Below are 18132 nucleotides of genomic sequence, written 5' to 3'. Positions count from 1 at the left end.
TTATTATGTAAAAGTTATACCTTAGGAAAGCTGACTAGCACACCCCCCGGGTTTTGTTAGTAGACTAACAGAGAATTCTCTGACCTTCCTCACAGTGCCGAGTGGTGTCCTATACCCTGCCCTCACGCCTGTGGGACTCCCAGGCTGGTCAGAAGGGCTCAAACAGCTCAATATAAAAAAAAGATAAACCTAATCAAAAAATGGGCAGGAGATCCAAATAGACATTCTGCCCAGAGACAGCGCCCACACCTGCTGCCTCCAGCTCTGCCTGGGCCCACAGGCTCTGGGCTGGTCCCTGACCTTCAGGAGTGACCGGCCCCCTTAAGCCTGTGGGGAGAGGCCCACACCCACCTCCTCCAGCCGCGGGCGCTTCTCAGAGGGCGCTGACCCCTCAGCGCCTTCATCTCCCGAAAGGTCTTCATCCTCCTCTTCATCCCGAAAGATGTCTTCATAGGCGGGAACTTCAAGCTCATCATCTTGTTTAATGAGCAGTTTGATCTACGATTAAAACACAAAGCCATCAACCTCCCGTCTCCTTGATGGAAAACTATCCATCACACGTTTTCTCTCCCAGAATCTTATCTCCCGAACCTGCACCCCACTCAGTGCACAAAAAGTACGGAGCCTGCAGACGAAAAGACTACGCAGTCACTGAGGTCTGGATAAAACACTCCCTCTCAGGCCCACACTCAGCCAGCAAAACGAACGCCCTGTACCTCAGCCTCCGAGCAAGGACACAAAGACCTGTGACCTCGCGGCGAGCAAGAGTCCTGTCCCTCAAAGAGGTCCTTGGTGAGAGGGTTTCAGGGCTGAGGCTACTGTGGTTGTGTGCCCACGGGCGGCTCAGAGAGCTCATGTAAAAGGGCACACCAGGCTCACCGGCCCCACACAACCATCCTGGACCCCACACCACCCTGGGAGCCAGGGAGCGTCCTGCCCCACTTAGAGGGCAGGTGCCTCTGAGGTCCCCTGACAGTCAATAAAGCTGGCTGGCTTGAGCTCGGAGCAGGTTCTGGACCCTGTGCCTCCTGGGTCAAGTGAATTCCACACGTGCCTTCTGAGCACCTCCGAGGGGAGGTGACGTGTTTCTCATCAAAGACGGACAAGACGAGGCCCTGTCCTCAGGCTGCTCCAGCCCCTGTAGGCAAGGTGGACACAGCCTTGCCAGGAACACCAGGCCTGGCGCTGTGGCGTAAGAGGGACACACAGGTGGGTGGGGGAGCTCGGGGAGTCCGGCCTACCTGGGCGTCATTGTACACGTTCACAACATTGACTGGCCTGTGAGTGTCACACACGAAAAACACGGCCTCTTCATCGGGTTGAAGGATATCCAGCAGATCCACGTTCGCGCCACAGTTTATGAGGACAAAATAGCGGAACTGGACGAAGGAGAGGGACGCAGAGAGTGAGTGTGCGGGGGAGGCCATCTGCCCTCAGCACCAGGCCCGAGCCCTGCAGGGACTCGGCCAGCCCGATGCACGGCGAGGCCCTACAGCCAAGGGGCTCCAGATGTGGCCACAGCTGGCCTGTGCCGAGTGCTTTAACAACCCCACGCACAAGTGCATTTCCACTCCGGAGGCAGCAGGCAGGAAAAGAAGGTAGTGCCACAGTCTCTGCTGAATGACAACAATGAGCCAATTTTTTAAAAAAAAAAAACAAAAACCCTTTTGGGCTTCCCTGGTTGTCCAGTGGTTAAGAATCTGCCTTGCAATGCAGGAAACACGGGCTAAATCCCTGGTCCCAGAAGATCCCATATGCCACAGAGCAACTAAGCCCGTGTGCCACAGCTACTGAGTCTGTGCTCTGGAGCCCTTGAACTACAACTTCTGAGGCCCATACACACTAAAGCCTGTGCTCCATGAGAGAAGCCACCACAACGAGAAGCCTGCACACTGCAACTAGAGAAGCCTGTGTGCAGTAAAAAGACTCAGGCAAAAACAAATAAATTAGTTTTAAAAAAAAAAAAAAGTGCATTTCCAGGATGACGCTGTGAGGCGGGTACGACTGTCCTGCCAACGAGGAGCAGGCAAAGGCCAAGTCTCTCTGGCCTCGGGTGTGGGGCCCACACGCACAGCAGGGTCCCCCTGACCTGTCCCTCGCTCTGTGACAGCCCCCCCACCCTGTGCTGGCTGCACCGGGTCATATTCCGGCAAGTCTGAGGTGGCTCGCATCTAACAAGTACCTGAATATTAAATGGGGCTTCCCTGGTGGCTCAGATGGTAGAGTCTGCCTGACAATGCAGGGGACCCAGGTTCAATCCCTGAGTCAGGAAGATCCCTCGAGAGGGAAACGGCAACCCACTCCAGAATTCTTGCCTTGGAAATCCCATGGAATGAGGACCCTGGTGGGCTGCAGTCCATGGGGTTGCAAAGAGTCGGACACGGCTGAGCGACTAACACTAAACATTAAGAAGCTTTTTGTTACACCCTATCACTGCAAAGACCTCTCTCCCTGTCAACACTGATCTGGCGTAGGCCCCTCTCATGACGACAGGAGCGCCAGGTGAGGACTCGTCTCTGTCAGACGGTCCTCGTTGCGGACAAAAACTCCGGGACCCACGTCCAGACAGCAGCCCCTCCCTGGGGGGGAGCTCAGACATCCTGTCTCTCATCGTAGCTGCTCGCAGGGCTGAGAAGATACCTGGTCTCTGCTGTCTAAAGTCCAAAGGGAGGAAGCAGGCTCCTGAATTTCCAGTTGGAAACCAGCATACACTTCTTGGAAAAATACATGTGAAATAATGGTCTAATATAAAGTAACTTTAACCAAGCTGTATTAGAAAAAACTTCCAAGCACCTGAAAGTGAAATGTGTCTAAACACAGGTTCAAAGCTAGAGATTGTCCATGTTCACTATCGTTTTCTTGTCAATTTTGTCTCTGCGATTGGAGGGTAAGTCACCTGCACACAGAGCTCACTTTTCTCTTCTGTGTAGCCTAAGAGAGTCGACAATTAGAGATACACACAAACCGTTGTAGAAATATCGAGTTCCTTAACACCAGCACCACTTGGGAAGCCCCATCACAGAAACAGAAAGAACGGTGAGTGTTAAGAAGTTGGAACCGAGAGATAAAGCCCAACATTCTCAAATGCATCTCTCACACCTGTTCTTTATGCTCTAGAAATGCAGTTTCAAGTTCTTGCCACCCAGAAACTGGAACCAGCGTATACTGCACGTGGTCACACTGGAACAGGGCCTGGAAGAGAGTATTTTCAAAACCTATTGTAACTAGAATGTCTGCAATCCATCTTGAAACACACATCAAAAGAAAAAATAGATGGGCTGAGAGACAACAGATGCTAACGTAAGGTCAGTGAAATGTTGGAGTCAGCAAGGAGGTAATGAGAACAGGAAAATTCACTGAACCACACTTCAGCTTTGCTGAGCATCACCAAAGGAAAACACTGCTGAAAAACTTGGTATTTCTAGGTTTTTGGTGAGTAGTTCCTGACCCAAGGGCCTGACAAAAGCTCATGTAAACCTTGCTTGGGTGGCTGCATGCTCAGCCATTTAGGCCTGACTCTTTGAAACCCCATGGACTGTAGCCTGCCAGGCTCCATGGGGTTCTCCAGGCAAGAATACTGAAGTGGGTTGCCATTTCCTGCTCCAGGGAATATTCCTGACCCAGGGATTAAACCCACATCTCCTGCATTGCAGGTGGAGTCTTTACTGCTGAGTCATCAGGGAAGCCCTGAACCATATTTAAAACCGAACAATCTTTCCTTCAGTTCAGTTCAGTTCAGTCGCTCAGTCGTGTCCGACTCTCTGCGACTCCATGAATCACAGCACGCCAGGCCTCCCTGTCCATCACCAACTCCCAGAGTTCACTCAAACTCATGTCCACAGAGTCGGTGATGCCATCCAGCCATCTCATTCTCGGTCGTCCCCTTCTCCTCCCGCCCCCAACCTTTCCCAGCATCAGAGTCTTTTCCAGTGAGTCAACTTGTTGCATGAGGTGGCCGAAGTATTGCAGTTTCAGCTTTAGCATCAGTCCTTCCACCCTAGCACTGAAGAATTGATGCCTTCAAACTCAGGTGCTGGAGAAGGCTCTTGAGAGTCCCTTGGACGGCAAAGAGATGAAACCAATCAATCCTAAAGGAAATCAACCCTGAATATTCACTGGAAGGACTGACGCTCAATTGCCAATACTTTGGCCACCTTATGAGAAGAGCTGACTCATTGGAAAAGACCCTGATGCTGGGCAAGATCTAAGGCAAGAGAAGGGGATAACAGGATCAGATGGTTGGATGGCACCACTGACTTTGAGTAAACTCCGGAAGATGGTGAAGGAAGGGAAGCCTGGTGTGCTGCAGTCCATGGGGTCACAAAGAGTCGGACACGACTGAGCGACCGAACAGCAACGCTCTTTCCTAATAGGTTAACGAGTCAGTATCTCCAGAATCCCTGATGACACCCCAGTGCCCTCGGCTGTCAGATTCTTCTGCCTCGAACCCCACCGGAGAGAAGGCGCCACAGGTCTCCCGGTCCCTCCAACGCAGCCGTTCTGTGCCCAGCTTGTGGCCTTTTGCCGGCTTCTCCTCTAACCCACCTAACGCAGTCCCTCCCCGGGCGCAACCTGGCGGGAGTCTCCGCCCCAGGCCGAGCTCCCGCCCCGCTCCTGCCCCCGGTCCCCCGCGGCCCCCGCCGGCCCGGCCAGCAGGCCTCACCTGAAGGATCTTGCACGCGCACAGAGCGTCCACGTCCGAGGCCACGAAGAGAAGGACCCTCTGTCGGGGGGAAAGCCGGCTGAGCGCGGCCCCGCGAAGCCCGGCCCCTCCTGCCGCCACGGTCGCGCGCCCTCGTCCCTTCCCCCAGTCTCGGAGCCCAGGAGGGGCTCACCTGGCTCTGGACCACCTCGTAGAACTCCTTGCGGAAGTCGGACACGAACATGACCGCGGCGCCTGGACACCCCGGGTTGGGACCCTGCGAGCCCGGCCGCGGCCGAGACTCCCGCCAAGTGCGGGCTCCCCGATTGCCCCGGGGGCCAGCCAATCGCGACCCAGGGCCCCGCCTCTCCGCTTCTCTGATTGGCCCGCGCCGGGAGCGACACTTCCGCTCGGCCGTCGCGACGGGACTGCCCCGACCCGCCCGCAGAGGGGCGTCCTCCGCGGGCTGCAGCGCTGCGAGCCGCGCGGGCCCGTGCGACTCCGCGTCTCCAGACGCCCTGCTCTCCGTACACTTTAGGGGGAAAAATGCCCACGCCCCGACTCCGACTGGGATCTCCAGGTTAGAGAAGCCTCGCCACAAATTAAGTTCATGCACACTTCAGGAGTCCTCCGAGGCGGGAAACGGCAGCGCACTCGAGCTTGCACGGACGGGGGAGCCTGGCGGGCTCCGGTCTTTGGGGTCGCGGCGCGTCGGACCCGACGGAGCGACTTCACGTCCAGGGCAGTGCACTCGGGAGCTCCCGGGCGCCTCAGCGGCGCAGAGCCCGGCCGCCCTCAGGAGCCGCGGGTTGGCGCCCCGGGCGGGGAGCTCCTCCGGCGCGCGGCGCGGCGGCGCACGGCAGCACCTCTGCCTGCAGGGGGCGCCGCGCGGCGCCGGCACGAGCGGCGGGGCCCCGCCTCGTCAGCAGGGGGCGCTGCCCGCCTGCCCGAGTGGTCGCGGGCGCGTCTGCGCGCGCGCGGAGGCGCTGCGGGTCCTCGCGCCCGGCCGAGCGCGCCGCCCGGAAGTGCTTTTCCGTCGGTTCCGGCGAGCCCCAGGCTTCCGGCGCCACGCGGGAGAGGGGCGGCGGCGGCTCCCCCGGCGGCGTTTCCCGGCGGCGCGCTCTGGCGAGGCGAGGCGAGGCGGAGGCGGCCACTATGGTGAGTGGCCGGGCGGGCAGGGCCGGCCGCGGCGGCCGACGTGGAGGCCGCAGCGGTGCCGAGTCACGCGGCCCGAGCCCGCCGGCGTCTGCGGCTGGGCGCGGCCTCGCGGGTGGGGACCCGGGTCGGCCTCCGGCGGACCCGCGCTGGGTCGACTTGGGGGCTGTCGGCGTGAGAGGAGGGCGCCCGGGCCGGCCCCGAGAGCTCGGGCCTGCCGCCCCAGCGCCCGGAACAGCGCGGCCCCGAGACCCCTCGCCCGGTGCGCCCGGGCGGCGCCCCCGAGGCGGGCGTGGTGGTCGCGGCGTCGGCTCGGGAACGCACGGTTTAGGGAGGCGCGCCGTGCCGGCCACGGACGCTAGGCCTCTAGGCCTGGAAGCTGGTCTGCCCGCTGAGCCGCGTGAGCACCGTGCCGCCCGGTGTACCGCCTCCGAGTGTGTCAGCGTGGGGAGCTCTGCTCCCAAGCCCGGAACACTGCCGGGCGCTGCGCAGTGTGCTGGCGCCGGGCCGTGGAGGGCAGCGGGGCGGGGACAGGTTGGTGCCCATGCTCAGTGCTTGGCGTCCGTTCCCTCTTTTGTGTCTGGTCTTCACTTGTGTGCGGGAGGGAGGGGTGTGGTGTGGTGGAGCGCCCCGTGAGAGGGGTGTGAGCCCTGGACCTGGGTGGAGCAGAGGAGGTCCAGAGAAGGGTTAGGGTGGTCCTGGAAGCCAGGGGAGGGCTCTTGGCTTCTGGTCTTTGCAGAGAGAGCTTTCCTGATCATCCTCTTGAAACAGCGTTCCCGAGAGCTCTCGGTTCCTTTCTCTCTCTTGTGCTGAGAACACCACCACCCAGGTGGTTTCTTGTGCTTGTCTCCCTCGTCTTCAACTTCAGCTCTGCCAGGGCAGAGGTTGGAGCTGTTTGCTTAGGGGTGTTTCCCTGGTGCTTGGAGACCAGAGCCCAGCAGACGGTGGCACTCCTGAATACGGAATGACAGGAGCATGGTCGGGGGCGGGGATGTGGCCATCACAGGAGATTCTGGGACCTGCTGGTAGGGGACTTGGGGGCTGGGAGAGGTGAAGGACAGGCTTGCTGGGGGCCATCTGAGAACAGCGGGGACGAGTTGGGCGGAAGGCCAGGGCACAGCAGCTGGTGGAAACTGCTGGGAGGTGCACCAGACTCTTGGGAGGTGGCGGCTGGGTAATCTTGCTCTGACCAGCTCTGGCTGCAGATGGGAGGACGGGGCTTATGTTCTGTGCTGAGTGCAGCATTTCTTTCCTCCCTCTAGTTCTCCTTCAACATGTTCGACCACCCGATTCCCCGGGTCTTCCAGAACCGCTTCTCCACGCAGTACCGCTGCTTCTCTGTGTCCATGCTTGCGGGGCCTAATGACAGGTCAGATGTGGAGAAAGGAGGGAAGAGTATGTGCTGTTTTATTTTGAATCGTAACCCTTCCCGCCCCAGCCTGCAGGGCCTTAGTCCTCAGCAGCCCTCATCTACATGTGAACAGGAACTGGCCACTGTCATGGTGTCACGGCCCCGGACGGCTGAGAGGTGGGGTGAGGGTCCTGTTGTGATCACATTCACGGCTGAGGGCTGTGGTTCTGTCAGATAACTTTCAGCCGGTCAGCTTTGTTGTGCCAGATCAGTGTGAAATTCTGCCTGCCCCCCAGCCTCCTTGAGTATCTGTGTAGACGCAAGAGAAAGCGCACCCTGGGTTTTGTTGTCTTCTGTTAGTTTTCCTTCTCTTAGCATGTCTTAAACATTCTCTCCACAGTAATCATGCCGCCCTCAGCCCTCGACCAGCTCAGTAAGTACGTTCTCCCTGACTTGAGGACAGAGGTGACGTGAACGTGGGCACTGGGACCACATGCACGCCCCGCAGCCCCCGGGTAGAGGCACTCTTCAGCAGGGCTGGCTGGGGATTGTCCCTGGAGGGTGCTCGCTGGGCCGGGAGGCTGAGCCCTGCGGGTGCTCCTCTGACAGCCACCACCCGGGTGCTATGCAGACTAAAGGCGGGTGTGAGCGCCAGGGCCGTTCATGCTGCTGGGGTAGCTGATGCCCTTGGCTGGAGGCATGGGGTTTTCCCCTCAAGGACGGTGGTGACCCTGGGAGGATGCTGTGAGCAGACCTCTTGTTTCCCCGAGCCTCTTGCCTCAGCTCCAGCCACAGTTGTGAGCTCTCCACCCCAGGAGCTGCTCCCCGCCCTCACCTGTCTCTTAGCAGGAATGAGAAAGGCCACACTGTTCTCCCTCCCTCAACGCCTCCTCCAACGGGAGCCACTTGGAGACCTTACACCCCAGCTCCACTCTTGGAACTAGGGAGACCCTGACCACAGACCCCGAGTCCTTTGGGGCGGGGGGTCCACACTGTCAGGTGCCCACTGGGCAGCTCGGTGGGACCGAGTGCTGGCTCGGGCTGTGCACCTTGCCTGACCTGGTTCCAGACTAGCGACTCCCTGGATTGGCGTTCTCGCCTTGCACAGGACACACGGAGCCGCCTGTGGGGCTGCTTGGGGGCAGTGATGCTTCCTCGGTGGCGCCTGTGCTATGTGAACAGCCAGGGCCCCAGGCAGCGGCAGGGCTGGCCCTGAGGTAGCGCTGGCTGCAGCCGTTGTACCCACGGAGGGAGGCCTGGAGTTCTGCTCAACTCAGCAGGGTTGGGGGTGAGTAGACCCGGGGCACGGCCCTTAGGCCCAGTTATCGCAGAAGAGGGGCCGGCCTGGAGCCTGACTCGTGCGTGGAGCTGACCCAGGACTGAGACCAGGGGTGTTGGCACACGGACGTGAGAGGAGGCTCAGGGGTCGATCGGACAAGGGCTTAGGCCGTTGCTGGACAGACCTCGTCAGTCACGGGAGGAGCTGTCCGGGTGAGATCCTGTGGGTAGAGGAGGTGAGGGGGTGCAGCAAGCTTGGGCGCCCTGCGGTGCTGCTCAAAATCACAATGTGTGATTTGAAAATTGCTGGACTGAGAAACACAGGGTGGGTCTCTTCCAGTGGCGAGAATCTCAGACCCAAGGTTGGATTCCTGATCAGTCCGATCACCCTGACCCACCTTAGTCTGCTGCACAGCTCTGCAGCCTGGGGCATGCTGGTGACAAGGGCCCAGTGCCTAAGGCACTTTGTTCCTGCTGCCGGCCCCTCTGGGCAACCAGCCTCGCACCCCCCAGCAGCCTCCCTGGCACGAGCGTCTGGGCACTCTCGTAGGTGTGCTGTTGCGCTTCTGACTTTGCCCACTTTGCCCAGCACCTGGTTGATGGGCAAGCTGTGAATAAGCGCAAACACATCATTTTCTAGAGCTGGGGTTTCGGACGAGCACGAATGTCAGTGGTGCTGTGCTCCTGTTTCAGCAGATGTCCTGATCTCTAGCTGGAGCCCAGGGTCCGCTGGGTGGGCAGACGCGTGGGGCTCAGCCCCACGAGGGTCCTAGTGCCTGCTGGGGAGGGTCTAGTGGCAGGATTTCTCCTCCCGGAAGAAGCTGAGCCTCATCTCTCGCTGTTTTCAGGCCGACTTAACATCACCTACCCCATGTTGTTCAAACTGACTAACAAGAACTCGGACCGAGTGACACACTGCGGGGTGCTGGAGTTCGTGGCCGACGAGGGCATCTGCTACCTCCCGCACTGGGTGAGCAGCCAGGCTGTGTGGCCCTGCCCCAGGGAGGCTGTCACGTGCGGCCGTGGACGCGGTGCTCCAGGACTCCGCCTGGAAACCACAGCCGTGCTGTTAAACTACTATTTACTGGATCAGGTTTTTTTTAAGTGATGGAGCAGGAGTATTTTTCATATGATCCAAATACAGAGTTTTAGATTTTTATTCATATTTTTCTCCCTATTGGGTGTCTGTGTGTGTGTGCATGCATGTAGCTGTACCTGAGTGTCCAGAGCACTGTGTCCCCCCAGTTGCCGTGGGGACTAAGCCTCTCTGCACTCGGCCTGGCCCAGTACTGTCCACAGGCCGGCAGAGCCGCACCTGCACTGCAGGGTGGGGCCCGTGGCAGCAGGAAGAGCTGGGGGTGGGTGGGGCTGGGCCACAGTGTCCCCAGTGTGCGGGCCCTGCAGCTGCCCCTGTGCCCTTTGACCCTCAGCACTGTCTGCTGCGACTGCCAGCTGCTGTCAGTGTTGTGGGTGCTTTGAAGGCACCCGAGGGCCCTTGTGTTCACGAGGTCTTATGTGGAAATGAAATGTCCCGGGCAGTGTAGAAAGGGTGGCGTGGGGTCTTGGGGGTAGGGTGAAGTAGGGGGTGGTCCCTGTGGGAAGGCTCTGGCCTGGGGAGGCCTGGAGCTGCAAGTTGGGGCTTTGCCTGCTGCCCTTCCAGCGATTGACTGCCCCAGGTGTTCCCGCGGTCCCCGGCCGCGCCCCTACCACGTCCCATCTGCTCCCCTCCAGATGATGCAGAACCTGCTGCTGGAGGAGGGCGGCTTGGTTCAGGTGGAAAGCGTCAACCTGCAGGTAGCCACATACTCCAAGTTCCAGCCACAGAGCCCCGACTTCCTGGACATCACCAACCCCAAGGCCGTGTATCCTTCTGAAGACAGACAGGTTCTTTGCAGCGCAGCTGTTCAGGTGGCGGGTGACAGCCAGCCTCCGTGGGGTGTGCCTGCTGGGGGGCAGCACAGCAGTCGTGGTCGACACTGACCTGAGAGCACAGGTGTTGGGCCGGTGCGTCCACATGACTTGGGGGCCTGGATGAGCGTGCTGGGTGCCCCACGGACCCCGTCCAAGGGCAGTTGTGCCTTTCTCCAGGGACCCTGGCACAAAGCCCAGTGGCGCGTCTGGAGCTGTGCGTTATATTTGATTTTGGTCTTTAAGACAGATCAGTAGATTGCTGAGGATGAAGCATGCTGTGTTTGGGCATTATTCCCTTGTCTGGGCACTCAAGGTGACTCAGTTTTAAGAAGTATATAGTATTTTTTAAAGAAAGAGCTTATAGGCTACTTTTTGTTTTAAGATTGTTGTTATTAAACGTTTTTAGTCTAAAATATATGGTAAAATATAAGTTACTGCCCGAAAGGTAGACACAGCAGAAGTATAAATGAAAACATCTTCACTTTTGAGGGAACTTTACCTACGTTTTATTTGATCTTTTTTTGTCCGATAGGATGTTTTAAATTCTCATTGAGGTGTGACTTACATGCAATGAAGTGCATGGTTTGGCTAATGTGTCCCCCAGAAGGCTGGTTGTGCCCCTTCTTCCTGTCTTCAGCTGACCCCTGGCCCCAGAAGCCTAGCTGCCTCCCACCTCAGAGATCTGCCTTTCTCAGGGTTTGGGGGTCTCACTGCTCCATGGCTGGTTCTTTCTCTCAGTGGAGAGTGAGGGTCACCCCATTACCACATGCTAGAGGTGCTTCTGTCATGTTACTGAATCATTGCCCCAACTGGGCACACGATTGTTCAGTACACAGGGTGACCTGATGCTGTGAACCCCTTGTGGGCACTTGTTTCACATGTGAGGACTCCACCTTGCTCTGTTGGCCTTGACTGTGTGTGTCTGCAGATTAGAAAATGCATTGAGAAACTTCGCGTGTCTGACCACTGGGGACGTGATTGCCATCAACTACAATGAGAAGGTGAGTGTCTCAGCACCACACGTGCCGGGGCTTCGGGGCTGTGAGCGGGAGCCCGTTTGTCACACACTGTGGGAGCAGACGCCAGTTACACAGACACACCCACACAGACAGACCCACACACACACACACACACACAGACACACAGACACTCTTCAGGGTCGGATGCCGGTTGCTATCTGACAGTTTCCCTCTGTGAGACATGCAGTCCTAAGAACTGTTACTGTTAAGTTTTACAAGTTTTGAGTCACACTTCTGTGTTTTCTCATAAACTAAGAAATAGTCTTGTTCCCTTTAGCTTCGTGGGGACATTTTCCATGTTGCTTATCTTAAGCTTTTTGGATTACAGGCAACCTTAATGTCATTGTTCTTAAAGTATAAGGGCAGAAAAAAAATTGATGATAAAAGATAGTGACTTTTTTGCACGGTAAGGGAAGGACAGTTGCTCAGGTGTGCGTAGAATTGAGATGCATGTTAGGGTCTCCAGTTTTGGAAGTATGGAGATTGGATCCTCCAAAGGGCCCTTCCGAGAAGACTCAGCAGCCTGTGCTGAGGGCTGGTCGCCCGTCTGTGTGTGGCGTGAGGTCTGGGTCAGGGCCTGCCTGGGAATGTGGACCCTTGAAGGGGCCTCATGGATGCCGAGGAGCCTTGTACCAGGCTCTCTGGAAGCAGCACTCCAGTTTAGTGGTGCCCTCGGGACTGCTGTAGGCTGGAGGGCAGTCCTTCGGTCTCTGGTGACAGCACGTCTGGTCTCGTGAGCCACGTTTGTCGTGGCCTGCCGTTTGGAAACAGCTGCAGACGAAGTGATCACATGCCGGGGTGTGGACACGCGTGCCCACGCGGCCCTGATCGTGGCGGCGGCGCCAGAGGCCGCCCGGTGACAGACCCGCTTCTGTCAGTCACGGGGGCCTGCGAGGCAGACGAGGAGCGGGCCTTCTCTCTCTGCTGGGGGACCTGCCCTCCCATTCAGCATTCTCAGTGGTGGAGCTGCCTTAGCTGTTCATTACAAGAGCAAGACATTCGCTGGGCAGAGAGCAAGGCTGAGATAGCTCGGGAGGAGGTGCAGGAGAGGGCCGCCCCCTGCTCCTGGCCCTTTGGCTCAGCGTGGTCCCCACGCTTGTCCCCGACACCGCAGCTGGCCTTCGCCTCCTCTCCTCCTGGCTGCCTGGGAAGCCCTGGCGCCTCTGCCTTGTCATGCAGGAATCCGCGGCATTCACGTCACCAGTCTGGTGCAGGCAGCCTCAGCGCACCCCACGATGAGCCGTGCTGGAGCCAACTCTCTCAGCACCATCTCACTCAGCATTTGGCTTGTTGTCTGCTGACAGTTAATTTCTGGAAGTGAACTTTCCTGGGATAGACATTGGGTCTCCTGCAGTTTGCTGCCTCATGGCCTTGTCAGATTTGAGTCACTTAGGAGGGTGATCAGCTGAGGGACAAGCCCCGGGGGGTACCCACTCTGCTGTCTGCAGCGGGAGGTTTGGCCAGGGAGGCTGTCATCAGGGGAGTGAGTGTGTGCGGGGCCGGGAGTGCCGACCCGAGTGTGATGGGCCCAGAGCTGCCAGGAACCAACCCCTTCTCTCCCGCCAGATCTACGAGCTGCGGGTGATGGAGACCAAGCCGGACAAGGCTGTGTCCATCATCGAGTGCGACATGAACGTGAGTGGCCGTGGGAGGAGGCGTTGGGGTCCTGCTGGCCGGTGCCCTGGGCAGGCGTCACTCAGCCCCTGGGATTGCTGGGGGGCGCGGTGCAGATGCTGCCGGACCCTCCGAGGAGGGCACTGACCTGTAATCAGTGTCAGGGCTGCTGTCGGTCCTGAGACGGCCAGCACGTCAGCCCTGCCAGGAGCCCATCTCCTTGGAGGTTGAGGCGGGGCTACTCAATTCCAAAGAGGAGGCTGTTGGTCCCCACAGCGGCCCAGCACGCCGGGCTTCTGGGCAAGATGCCCAGCAGAAGGGTTCCATCTGCCTGGGTCCGTTTATGTGGTGTTCTTGAAATGACAACCTTCAGGAATGGAGAACAGAGGAGTGGTTGCCAGCCAGGACGGGGCAGTGGAGTCCTGGGGAGGGAGGGGTCCCTGTGGTGTTGAAACTGCTCTGGATCTTAACTGGGGTGGGTGTGCAGACCTGCAGTGATGCTCAGAACAGAACACGTGTGTGTGTGTGTGTGTGTGAGTGAGAGAACTGGGGAGGTCTTCGCAGCGCCAAAGTCTCGCTGTGACTCTGTAACACGTGACCATCAAGGAAGTGGCCCCTTCAGTGTGGCTCGTGCAGCTCAGAGGCTGCACGCGGCCCCGCGTCATTGCGCTTTCTTCCCGGCACAGGTGGACTTCGACGCTCCCTTGGGCTACAAGGAGCCAGAGAGGCAGGCCCAGCACGAGGACTCAGCTGTAAGTTGCTCCCCCGCAGCCTTCCCTGGCTCTGTGCGCCCACCGTGGGGCTCCACCTCGGCCGGTGCCGATGCAGCTGTGTTCCCCCCGCCCATCCCTGCTCCGGGGCCCCGTGTGTCCTGGCTGTCCAGTGCCGGCAGAGGGGCAGTGAAGGTCCCGGGGAAGGGCTGGGGCCCCGCTGAGAAGTGTGTCCTGTTTTCCTGTCCCTCCAGGAAGGTGAAGCTGACCACAGTGGCTACACCGGGGAGTTGGGCTTCCGCGTGAGTGCCGCTCCGTGACTGTCGGTGACACCCCAGGGACCTCAGCCAGGACCGGGGGACCCCACACACGTACACCTGGCGCCTTCTCAGGCTCCAGACCCTTTTCCATCCGCTTTCTTCTGAGTCCTCCCAGCAACTGCCAGGCAGCCCCGACTTTTTAAAATCTTCTCACCTACCAGAAAGTAGCAATAGTACAGCAGACACACATGAGCCCGTTAGTGGGTTCACCAGCCGTGGCCTCCCCTGTGGGCTCTGGACTGTGTCCCGCAGTACACGGTGGCCTCCCGCACTACTGCCGTCCCTGGGAAAGCGGGGGAGCACGGAGGAGGCTCAGCCTGAGGCTGGGAGGCAGGTTACAGTGCTGAGCCATGGGCCCAGCCAGGCGTGTCACCGGATCTTTGGCAGCCAGTGCCTTGGGTGGCGCAGCGGGGGGCTCCCTGAGCTCACTGGGCCCCGGTGGCTGGGCGCTGCGCTCCCAAGGCGGTCCCCTGCCCCAGACCCCTTTCAGCCCCAGTCTACTCGCCTAGGCCTTCTCCGGCTCCGGAAACAGACTGGACGGGAAGAAGAAGGGGGTGGAGCCCAGCCCCTCCCCAGTCAGGCCAGGAGACATCAAGAGGTGGGTGTGCTGGCCCTGCCCCACCCCCTGACCCAGGCCCCCGCCTGCCGCGCTCTGCGGAGTCATGGGCACTGCCCCACCCCCGGCCACCTGCAAACCTCATCAGCCCTGTGTCCTGCCCAGAACCCGGCCGTCCTGACTCGTGCCGTCAGTGACCACCCGGCCGCCTCTCCCGGTTGTTTGGTTCAGGGACTCGGGGCAAAGTCCTGGCTCTGGTGGCCCTCACGGTGACAGCAGGGCTGAGTTGTGTCCCCGCTGGCCGTGTGAGATGCCGCAGACAGGTCTGCACCCAACCTTCTGGGGCGTGAAGTGCATGAGGAGTGAGAGGCTGGAGGACGCTGCTGTGAGCCCAGGAGACCCTGCCCTGTGCCCTCTGCCGCCCGGAGTCAACAGGGCGGCACCTCTGGCAGGCCTGAGGTGTAGTGGGTGCAGCCTCCAAGCTGAGAGGGCGGGCCTGCTTCCTCTCTGTGCTCACACGTGGACTCTAGTCCCTTCCTCTGGCACCAACGTTTCTCCTCTCTCTCTCTATAGAGGGATTCCCAACTATGAATTTAAACTCGGTAAGATCACGTTCATCAGAAACTCACGTCCGCTGGTCAAGAAAGTTGAGGAGGTGAGTGTTTTGTGAGTCATAACAAGTTTCATTGGCTACTGGTGACAAGGGGATTCTTTCCCTCGTGAAGAAGGGCTTCCTTTAGTGTGTTCTTCATCCCGGCTCTCCTCCCTGTGGCCTGGCCATCCTGCTGAAGCTGTGTGGACTCTGCCGGCTCTGTGGTGGGCACGGGCGAGGGCTCAGCTCCTTGGCCTCCTGTGCGGGTCTGGCCTGGGCTTCGAGAGCTCTGCACTGAGATGGCCTTGCAGGGCAGCTGCTGTGCCCGTCTTCCTCTCACGGACGGGGGCATGGGGGCGCTGGGGCCGGGGGGAGGGTGGTGTTCAGGGTGCCCGGGCCTCGGGCAGAGCTGACCACTGAGCAGCCATCCCAGCACCTCCACTCGACACACCTCCCTCAGCCCAGGGCAGAGAGGGGAGGTTCCGCCTTCCAGGCCCTTCTGGGTGCCGGGAACTGGCTCAGAAACCCTGCACAGCCTGCCGCCCAGCTGCTGACTGCTGGTGGTTCAGATTCGGTGGTTAGCACCACCTCAGACCCTGGTCTCCTGCTTTCCTTCTCGAGGCTCAGTCCCTTGGGGAACAAGGTGGGTTCAGAGACCCACTCACAGCCCTTTTTGGCCTTAATGCTCATCAAGTTGACGCCGTGTTGAGACCTTGCTCAGCTGAGAGGAGCTCACACGGTCCCCCCCCCAGGCATTTGCTCGCCCCAGCCCAGCTGCCAGCCAGGCCTGCCAGCCTCGTGGGCATCCTCTGGCTCCTTCATCCCTGACCATCGGAAGGGTGGGGAGACGGGTGTGCGCAAACACGTCCAGGCCGCGGTGTGTGATGGGGTGGCTGGCAGGTGCATTCCCACTGCCTGTCCTGGGACACAGGTGACACATGGGGGTCGTGGGGGAGCCCCGGAGATCAAGGCTCCTGAGTAGGTCGCCGCAGCCCTGCTGGGGCAGGTGGCAGGGCCTGTGCTGAGGACCGAGCATCTGTCCCAGGGCACTCGGCCATGCCCCCAGGAGAAGAGCCAAGTGTCACAGTCCCTGGATGGCCCTCAGCGTGGCGGTGATAGTCCGTCCCTGGTGTCTGCCCCGCCCAGTTCCTCGGCTGGGCTGGCTGCAGCTGGAGGAGCTTTGCCAGCAGAGCCCAGGGAAGATCCCAGCCCACTGTCCCAGAGTGAAGACTGCAGTCGGAAACTCCCCTTGCCAACACCCCCGTCCCAGGAACTCAAAGACACCGAAGGGGCAGGAAGCACCAGGGAAATAATCTCCCCAGACAGGGGCCCTCCAGGCAACCAGCACAGTGAGTGGAAACAGCTCCAGGTTGGGGCAGAGGGAAGACCCTAGAGCTTCCAGGAGGTGGAGATCGTGCCATGGGTCAGGAGCAGCGGCGTCTTCGCTGGACATAAGCCAGGACACGGTGGAGCAGGGTCCTCAGACTTCTGTGCTGGAGCTCTCACCCCCAGGCCTGAGTGTGATTGTGTTTGGAGGCGCAGCCTTTCCAGACGTGAGGTGGGACAAGGCTCTAGGTGGGCCCTGTTCCACATCAAGGAGATGCGGACACCCCAGGGAAAGGCCTGTGAGGACACAGCGGAAAGGCAGCCACCTACCATCCACGACCGGGGCTTCCGGGGAAGCCATGCTGTCGGCCCCTGAGCCTTGGGGGTCCACGCCTCGCTGTGAGGTGTGTCTGCTCAGGGCCAGCCTGTGGTGGTGGTCTGGTGGCCCCAGCAGTCTCGCACCAGCCCCGTCCGTGAGCCGCGAGATGTTCTCAGTTAAGAGCTCCCTAAAAGGTTTCCTCTGTACCCTCTCAGGAGGCTGCTGTGACACACCACTGAGACCAGGGACTAGGGTAGAAATGAGAAAGCCTGCCACCCCAGAAGCAGGGCCTCCCCACGGCTGTGTGCAGCCCTGGAGCGTGGCCCATGCAGGCGGGGGACAGCCCCAAGCGCCTGGAAGACAGCTTCCTCGAACGGTGAAGTCAGAGGGGCCCTCCTGTGGCCGATCTGTGCACATGGGAGAAGCCAGGCTCCGGTGTCAACCATAGGACAGACGGAGGCCCTGCAGGGAAGGAACGCTGCTTGGCTCGGCCTCGGCGTGCCGTTGCGTGGTTGCCACCACGAGAATCCTGCACGGGCCCCCGAGAAACACTAGCTGCCCCGGGTGGTCAGTGGTGCCTGGGAGCCTGGGTCCTCTTCAGCGGCAGTCTCCCCAACTAGCAGCAGAACTCATGGACCAGATGCTTGCTGTTTTCAGAGCTTCTGGAAAACAAGCAGTCTTTCTGCTGGAAGAAGAGCTTGGTAGACTGAGGGCTGCTGAGTTACCATTCTGTAAAGCTTAAAGAAGTGCACCCGTCTGCCGAGGAGTTGAGCTTCTAGGGAAAGTCAAAGCTGTGTGCAGAGACGCTGAACTGCTCACCGAGGCAGCTTCAGTGCTGCAGAGCTGGAAATAACAGCGACCCGGGCTGGAATTGGTGCGAGAGGAGACGTGTGGCCTGAGATGAGGCAGTGTCTGTGGAGGCACACAGAAGGGACTGGAAGTGTGTTTTTGGGGTGGTTTTGCTTCTAGGGGGTATATTTTGTATGTTCTATATTGAAAGCGGGATGCCTTTGCAAAACAATGTATATTCACCCTGAGAAAAAAGGTTGTGGTAGAGTAGTTACTCTGGTTTTCAGTTCAGTAGGTGATAATTTACATTTCTGTTTCAAAGATATTAAATGTGAGTAAGGAAGATGGCAGGATGGTACCCGAGTCAACAGAATAAAGCATTTTTAGTCAACTTCCAAGGAGTTTCTGAAAATGGTGTTTTCTCTTCACAGGATGAAGCCGGAGGCAGATTCGTTGCTTTCTCTGGAGAAGGACAGTCGTTGCGTAAAAAGGGAAGAAAGCCATAAGCTGGGACTGTTGACTGATTGGAAAATAAAATAATTGCAACATA

At 59.1% G+C, this 18132-nt stretch overlaps 2 protein-coding genes across 9 annotated transcripts in view; one reads left to right on the top strand and one right to left on the bottom strand.

Annotated features, from left to right (window-relative positions):
* The window catches only part of CDC45 (cell division cycle 45), a 15244-nt gene extending 10280 nt beyond the window's left edge, over positions 1-4964 (bottom strand). The window contains exons 1-5 of one of the 2 annotated variants that reach the window (XM_055404674.2): positions 4836-4964; positions 4664-4723; positions 3100-3192; positions 1242-1379; positions 352-498 (exon numbers count right to left, since the gene is read on the bottom strand). In XM_055404674.2, coding sequence (XP_055260649.1) covers positions 352-498; positions 1242-1379; positions 3100-3192; positions 4664-4723; positions 4836-4886 — 489 coding nt within the window. In that variant the 5' untranslated portion in view covers positions 4887-4964. The remainder of the gene's footprint in view (positions 1-351; positions 499-1241; positions 1380-3099; positions 3193-4663; positions 4724-4835) is intronic. The other variant, XM_055404675.2, reaches the window with a different exon arrangement.
* Positions 4870-18132, top strand: UFD1 (ubiquitin recognition factor in ER associated degradation 1). Of its 7 annotated transcripts, none has more exons than XM_088828407.1 (13): positions 5084-5222; positions 7060-7166; positions 7243-7325; positions 7549-7581; positions 9275-9396; positions 10158-10288; positions 11266-11338; positions 12923-12991; positions 13657-13722; positions 13935-13982; positions 14510-14598; positions 15130-15211; positions 18014-18132. In XM_088828407.1, the coding sequence occupies exons 2-13, from the start codon at positions 7072-7074 to the stop codon at positions 18086-18088; spliced, it is 966 nt and encodes a 321-aa protein (XP_088684533.1). In that variant the 5' UTR covers positions 5084-5222; positions 7060-7071; the 3' UTR covers positions 18089-18132. The 7 variants fall into 7 exon arrangements, with proteins under 7 accessions (XP_055260651.2, XP_088684533.1, XP_055260653.1 ...); XM_088828408.1 differs by lacking the exon at positions 5084-5222 and adding an exon at positions 5668-5800 and having other exon boundaries at positions 7282-7325; XM_088828406.1 differs by lacking the exon at positions 5084-5222 and adding an exon at positions 5668-5800.

Source organism: Moschus berezovskii, chromosome 19, assembly GCF_049115385.1.
Source record: "Moschus berezovskii isolate FMDL1 chromosome 19, NW_MosBer_1.0, whole genome shotgun sequence".
NCBI lineage: Eukaryota > Metazoa > Chordata > Mammalia > Artiodactyla > Moschidae > Moschus > Moschus berezovskii.
This window is presented reverse-complemented; position numbering and strand designations above follow the sequence as displayed.